We start from the raw sequence: 7,873 nt of genomic DNA, 5'->3' as shown, positions 1-7,873 counted from the left end.
CACCGACGACAGCCCCCTCCTCCTCCTGCCTCCCGCTGTCGATCAGACACTGACGACCTCCTGCCTCCCGTTATCGAGACCGATGCTGACGACCTCCCACCTCCCGCTATCGAGACTGACGTCGACGACAGCCCCCTCCTCCTCCCGTCTCCCGCTGTAGAGATCGCCACCGACGCCGTCAATTCCGTCCGGGTCTGTTCAGATTTCAATTTCATTGGTTGGCCTCTTTCTTGTGTTATTATGCTAATACTTTACTGCTGTGAATTGGGGTTGACTTGAAATTAACTGGGTCAAGTGCAAAATCAGCATTTACAGTGTAGAGTGCATAAAGTTTGGATTTATAGCATTTACAGTTTATATTACTTGTGTATTCTTGTTCATCTTCTGAGAATCACATCATTGAAATTGACATTGCGGAGAATTAGGCATCTAGTGTGATTATTATCTTTTTAGTGTAGAGTGCATAAAGATTGGATTTGTAGCATTTACAGTTTATATTACTTGCGTATTCTTGTTCATCTTTTGAGAATCACATCATTGAAATTGACATTGCTAGGAGAATTAGGCATCTGGTGTGACTATTATCTTTGTCCAGTGTAGAGTGCATAAAGTTTGGATTTATAGCATAAAGTGTGACATTGTGTAGTGTATTTGGTCATGTGCTTCATCTGTGAGAGTATAAATTCTGTGCTACTGCTTTATCACCTTTACTTCTTCTAGCTAAGTATTTGATTCAGGTTGCTAGCATGGTCTGATTAGTTAAATGATTTATTTCTGTCTGCTTCTGAATTATATGTGTTGAAGATACTTTTTAAATCACAATTTCTCAGGTTATCTATGGCAAGAAAGAGTTTCTATATTGTGAAGAGAGGTCGACGATGTGGCATTTTCGATAATTGGGAGAAATGCAAATCTCAAGTTGATAAATTCCCAAATGCCTCCTACAAAGGGTTTGCAACGTACGAAGAGGCTTTGCTTGAATGGGAGAAGCACGCCATCGCTCGTGATTCAGCCTCCAGCTCAAGGCATGTCCAGACACCAGTTCAATTTCAACAACAAATACTTCCGTCGGGGCATAATCTGGATGACGACAAGGCGAAACTTGGGGAAACTGGTATTTCCTCCATTTATGCTTTTGTATTAGGTTCGGTGTTTACAATATTAGTGTTTCAAGTATGTATTGTTGCGCTATTTGTTGGTTTCTCCATTGCGAAAAACATGTGATGTGATTTGTGGATGATTCTTCTATGTGAGGATAAGCTTGTATAATATGGGTCATTTTGTACTTATTTTGATTCTTCTATGTGAGGAATGCTTAATATCTGATTTGTGGATAGTTGTCTTTTCCCTCATATAAAAAGTGAAGGTCCAGAGATCCAATCAAAAACCAAAGTTCTTCAAATTAAGTTCAAAGATTAAGAAGTTTGGATAAAATTTACCAAAGTCATAAGACAGTAACAAACTTTTCATGTGTCCTCGAAGGTTAGTCATGCGATGTTCCTTGTTTCACTTTGCCACCAAAGGTGTACAGAATCTATCCACCACACAACTAGAAAGCAAAATCCCTATCACATGGATTGCATCTACTGAGCTGATTCTGTTCATGAACCCCATAGAACACTTCTATCGCTATCTAGAAGCCTAGACTGCCTACTGATATCGAAAAGGAACCTATGATCCAATTAATTACCTTCGTATTTCAGTCTTTCATCAAAAAGTAAAACCATCACAGATGATGCTCCATGTCTCATATTTGAAGAAAAACACCACATCGCAAACTACCACACCAAGAGTTACAAACATCAACAAATGTATCAGAGAACTCAGCATGAGGCACTAATGGAATTTTCAACATAAACAAGCTCTGCATAATCACAACTCAGAATGAAATAATAGTTTTCATTTATAATTGAGTGCTAGGCAAGTTTAAAGACACAAGCCATATATGCTCCAATACACCCCCACAAGGTACAAGTTCAAGCATGAAATAGGAAAGGAACTATATAAAAACCATCAAAAAATGATCCAAGTTAATGAACAAAACATATACACAAAACTGCATTATAACGAGTTTTTGACTTGGGTTGTGCATAGTGATCCACTTAGAGAACTCAGTGCCAATTTGAACAGTTGGAAACAGCAACTCCTGGTCTTTAAGCACAGACAACTTGCTCATGGTGCTTTGTGATCTCCAATTTCTCTATATTAGTCTATCTGCTTCCAGTAGTTCTATAAACTTTAACTGCAAATGTATAAGAGACATGTAATGGCTTCTGAATAGAGACTACAGTTTAAACAAAATAGAAGAATATGGAAAATGCAGCATGTTACAGCTAAGTAAAACTGAACATTTCTCGAAAAAGAAAACAGAGAAATTCTTTTAAGAGACTAGAATTCTACAAGAAAAGGAATCAAAGCTTTCCAAAGATTCAGTCCTTGCATTTGATAGCTTCTAGTTTTGAGATTTCGGTCCAGTCAATAACACTACAGGCTCTATACAACCCCACAAGGTACGAGTTCAAGCATAAAATATGAAAGAAACTATATAAAAAGCATGAAAAATGATCCAAGTTAATGAACAAAACATATACACAAAATTGCAGCAATCTGGTGAAACTACAGCAACCTGGGATCCAAGAATCTCCAACTATATGTGCTCCAACAACATGGGGAAACTGCTGCCAAAATGCTACTAAAATGCTCCAAAATGCTCCAAAATGCTGTTACTTTTTCTATTCATGGAAAACATTCATAAGTTGTGCACAAAAAATAATTCAATTGAACGGCAAATAAATATTACAAGATGAATTCTCAAGTAACTTACCAACTTCGGGCAACCGGTCTTATAGTGACCCAATTGTTGACAATTCCCACATTTTCGATGTTTTACATCCTTTTTCGATTGCGACTCTTCAATTCCTGACTTGTACCTGCTAGCACCTCTTGGACGACCCTTTGTTTTGACTAGGCCACTAGGATCACGAATTAAAATTTCTTCACCATCTCTCAATACTACATTTGCATTTGAACTAATATGACTTTTAATTTGAGAGTTTGAATATGAACGTCATTAAGCTTTACTTCCTTCTCAACTGATACAGTGATATCTTGTAGCATTCTCTCCACCATAGAAATGGCATTTGCTGAACATGAAGCCATCTCAAGGGTAGCATTGAATCTGGCTCAAATTGCCCACAATCTAATAATATTGCACTGCTCCATGCTACCTTCATTGCTTCTTACATCCATATCATTAAAAAATCTAATGTTTTTGTGTCTTGCATCAATTTTCCATCTATGCAATATATAATTATCAGGAATAGCTGTCAACTGAAGAAGCCATATGATACGCAATATATGCCTACAAAGGATCCCATCGGTTTCAAAAAGTGCACAAGAGCATTTGAACTTAAGCTCTCGCAATATATGCCTACAAAGGATCCCATCGGTTTCAAAAAGTGCACAAGAGCATTTGAACTTAAGCTCTCTAGATTTGTCATATGTAACTTCTTCCCATTTCTCTCTTTCTTAAGAAAAATCACCTACTAGATAAATTATTTTTGTCTCCTCCTTTAGCATTTCTTCATGAAAAAGTGATAACCCATTAGTAAGCTCATCTTGGAACATTTTGAAGATCCCCCTAGTATATAACTTGCTAACTTGCACTTCAATTGGATGTCGAAGCAACATTGCAGGCACGGTATTCAATGTCATAAAGTCTTCTCGAGATTCAGATGCACGGCGATTTGCTAAGGCTTTGTCATATTGGCATACAAAGTCCACAAGCCTAGTCTTTGTATTTACATAACCATAAAAAAATGCATTGATACTTTCACTTCTCTGACTAGTTGTCATTCCTGCCCAAAACATGTCTTTCAAATATGCATCCACCTAATGTGCACGCAATCTATACATCCTTGTCAGCCAACTATCTACATTCTCATCTATATTAAATTTCTTCTTCAAAATCTTCCATCGTTCCTCACAAGGGTGAATAGTACTAGCTCTGTACCACTTATCAAAATATGTAGAAATCTCATCTCCATATTGTGCTTTCATTGGAAGTTGCTGCTCGGCAATATGTCTGCCAATATGCCAAGAACAAAAATGATGAGTGGTATTAGGAAAAACTTGTTTGATAGCTCCTCCTGTTTGTGCATCTTGATCAGTTATAATTGTTTTTGGTGCAACCCCATGCATACATTTTAGCCATTGGGTGAACAACCAAATAAAGGTATCCTCTTGCTCATCTGCCAGTAACGCACAACCAAAGAGAATGGACTGCCGATGATGATTTACACCTGTGAATGGAGCAAACGTTAGGCTCAAATAATTGGTTTTATATGTGACGTCGAACACCACTACATCTCCAAAACTTAAGTAAGAAGATCTTGATCTCCCATCAGCCCAAAACACGCTCCTCATAGTCCCCGACTGATCCAGCTCTATGGAAAAGTAAAATTCTAGATCAATTTCCTTCCTATCTTGAAAATTCTTTATGATGGATATGCATTCATTGCCAATGTTGTTCTTCCTAATAGTTCTGATGTGATCAATACATTGTTGTGCAGTAATATATTCGTCATGAAAACTCTTAGACACAACATTATACACTCGAGCAGTAGTAGAAGGAGCCATTCCTTCTTCACTCAAATTCTGAATAATTCTCTTGCAAGTCTTCGAGCGATGCCTTTGCCTGTGGGAATAATGATTCCACACTTTATCAGGGCTTGATAATAGATGGGTTGGGTGCTCTCCCTCAAACTTCGTGACAATCCATGTCTTGGAGGAAGTCAACTTAATCTTCATTCTTGCGGGACAATCCACTCTAGTATCTGGACGGCGATTGACAAGTTTCCCACACTCTCTCTTATCTGATAACCTTTTTCTCCCTGCCTTGTTGCAAACAAAAACTTGAGAAATAATTTCTTGACTTATCGGCTGTTTCCTTGCGGATTCCAAAGCCCATTTTTTTGCATAAGAATTGTAATAGTTGTATGCCTCCTCAAATGTAGCAAATTCTTTTCCCTCGTATGGCGCCTCTCCTATGAAAGTCATCTCATTTGGGCCTACAAGAATGTAGCAAATTCTTTTCCCTCGTATGGCGCCTCTCCTATGAAAGTCATCTCATTTGGGCCTACAAGAGCTGTATGCAATTCACCATCAACATCCATGAGATTTTGGGTATCATTTTCACTTAGTCCAATGGGTAGCACATCATCTGTTTCAACATTCATTGTCCTCTCGTCGCCCTGAAACAATTATCATTGTGTTACAAACTTTGAGAAATTATATACTAATGATGCAAGTCTATAACCACACTGCAGTAAAATTGTTTTCATGATTCGAAAGTATTAGAGTATTTATTTATTTACAGCCTATGGCACAACTAATTAGATCCACCGCTTGAAATTTCTTATCAATGACTTGATAATTTTGGGTAATTACGAACAACAAAGAAAAATTATACCTGGAGCTACAGAATTCTTACTGACGCATGGAACTGCTTATGAGAATATAAACCTAATAAAACTAGCACGTGTAGAAAAGGAACATTATCATATTAATGAGTACGGAATATTAAATGACAATAGCAACAAAACCAGTGTAAGTTTGCTTCTCCAGAATCATGAAAGGTTACAGCTTATCGAAGACGTGAACAGCTACAATCGTGCTGGGAATAGTTGAAGCACTCAGTATATACATATTTTGAGGACAAAAGAAACTGTCCACACATATTATTTTCCCCCAAAGAAACTATCCGCAATTAGCATAATAACCTAGAAAAGCATTAGCATAATAATGCAATTAGCATAAAAATTTAAGTCAACCCTAATTCACAGCAGTAAAACAAGCATTAGCATAATAACGCAAGAAAGAGGCCAACCAAATGGAATTGAAATCTGAACAGACCACTCTAGCAGAATTGAAATCTGAACAGATTTTGTCACGTTGAGACCAGAAATCACTCCAAAAATACCCAAATTAAGACAGTACCAAAAATACCTGCGTCGACGTCGGGCGCGAGAGAGGAAGCAGTGATGGGCCTTTGACGGGGGAGATCGGCATTGGCGTCGACATAAGGAGGAGGGAGGGTGTCGGTCTTGACAGCGGGAGGCGGAATGGGGGCGTCGGCGTCGGTCTCGACAGTGGGAGGCGGGAGGAGGAGGGGGCTGTCGACGGGAGAGGAGGCATTGTTGTCGGAAGTAATCGCGAGGGTGGGTTTCGCGGTGGTGATGGCGGTGGGAATTTGGGGGGAGAGAGATAGAGAGAGAAGAGCGAGAGAGGACGAGAGAGAAGAGAGAGAGAGAGAGGACAGAGAGGAGAACCGAGAGTGGGGGGGGTTGCGGTTTCGACAGTCATCAAGAGCTGGTCCAGTAGGATCTCACGCAAGTTTTTTTTGGCAAGATGACATCAGAATTGATTAACCCATTTAAAACAGTCAGTTACTGAGATCTAGCCACATCGCCCGTTCATAGAGCGAAACTCCACCTATGTAATGACACTGCATTAATTCTCGTCTCTCTCTCTCTACTCTCATCTCTCGTCTCTCTATATATGATATAATATACTATAAATTATATATATATATTATATATATATATATATTAGTTGGATTGCTACGTGCAATGCATGTGGTAAAATTTTAATATTTTTTAAATTTTAAATTTTATTTAGGGAAAGATTTGAAATAAATTTTATTGAATGCAAACAATAGAGCAAACATATGGACAAAAACTAAAAATTCACAACGTTTGAATAATAAAATTACATTTAGAGATCAATTAGGCGATAGTACAGTGGTTGCATCTACAATGTGATCGATTAATCAAAGACTACCACAAGAGTATACCTAGAAGTAACGTTTGATAATGTGGATATAAATCCAAGCTCATGACGTTAGAGCCTTGACTAAGTATTTGCACTACCTAATGTATGAGTACATATATTCACCCATGAAAATTTCACAATCCCATATAAAATTCAAAATACTCATTAATATTTCAACAAACTAAGGCTTGACAAGCTCCAAACACACCCTTTCCATAATACAAAGTTAGCGCAATACTACTTTTTATTGCATAGCAAGGTAACAAGACAAGCACATTTTTTCCCTCGCAGTTTTAACTCCAAGAACCTTTCTAGTTTGACGATGATCTGCTGATTTGGGATGGCTTTTCCTGACTCACACTCTTGGATTATCTGGGGTTTCTCACTGATCAACTAATACAAGATAATGTCATTTAGCATAAATTAAGTTGCCAAATATCAAGCAAAATGGGAAGAAAGAAATGTACTTGTGCGAGCTTAGCCTCAGTATATTTTTTGTTCATTCTTGCTTGCATAATGTTTTTCTTTGGCTCACTTGGCACTCGTTCATCTTGTTGAACATTAAATTCAGACATCAGAAAAAGAATATAGAGATATTTATAGCTATCTAAATTTGGTAGTGCTAATAGGATAACAGAGAAAGATGCAAGTAAAGGATTTTCAAACATCTATATTCCTATTGTAGGAACAAAATAGCCAACAAAATTAATACACACAATGAGATCCTTTCCAACCAATATCCCAATAACAACCAAAATTTTGAAGCAAAATATTGACGTAGAGAAACTTTGCATGCACATCTTGATGTTTGTCTCTTGACACCCAACACTGGCAAATTACCTATTAATAGGTTAGTATGCAAAGTCCAGCAACAACTTAATGAACCAATCTCTCATATTATATGGGTATCCCATATTATTCACAACATATGCCTAAAATACAAAGTGATAAAACATGAACTGATTTAGAGACTTTCACAACATATGCCTAAAATACAAAGTGATAAAACATGAACTGATTTAGAGACTTTCTCAATCCTCAA

The 7,873-nt window shown here is 37.6% G+C and overlaps 1 protein-coding gene and 1 long non-coding RNA gene across 2 annotated transcripts; one reads left to right on the top strand and one right to left on the bottom strand.

Annotated features, from left to right (window-relative positions):
* Positions 7 to 1,289, top strand: LOC109824224. The gene is made up of 2 exons (XR_002242559.1): positions 7 to 217; positions 831 to 1,289. It is a non-coding gene; the product is annotated as an uncharacterized LOC109824224 (long non-coding RNA).
* On the bottom strand, positions 3,892 to 5,058 carry LOC109823451 (protein FAR1-RELATED SEQUENCE 5-like). The gene has a single exon (XM_020389737.1). The coding sequence runs from the start codon at positions 5,056 to 5,058 to the stop codon at positions 3,892 to 3,894; it is 1,167 nt and encodes a 388-aa protein (XP_020245326.1).

The sequence above is a fragment of the Asparagus officinalis genome, chromosome 9, assembly GCF_001876935.1.
Source record: "Asparagus officinalis chromosome 9, Aspof.V1, whole genome shotgun sequence".
Taxonomy (NCBI): domain Eukaryota; kingdom Viridiplantae; phylum Streptophyta; class Magnoliopsida; order Asparagales; family Asparagaceae; genus Asparagus; species Asparagus officinalis.
The sequence above is the reverse complement of the archived record's forward strand: the minus strand, read 5'-3'. Positions and strand labels throughout refer to the sequence as shown.

Coding starts and splice junctions, on each gene's coding strand:
- LOC109823451 (XM_020389737.1), bottom strand. CDS start 5,058: ATGACTTTCATAGGAGAGGCGCCATACGAGGGAAAAGAATTTGCTACA.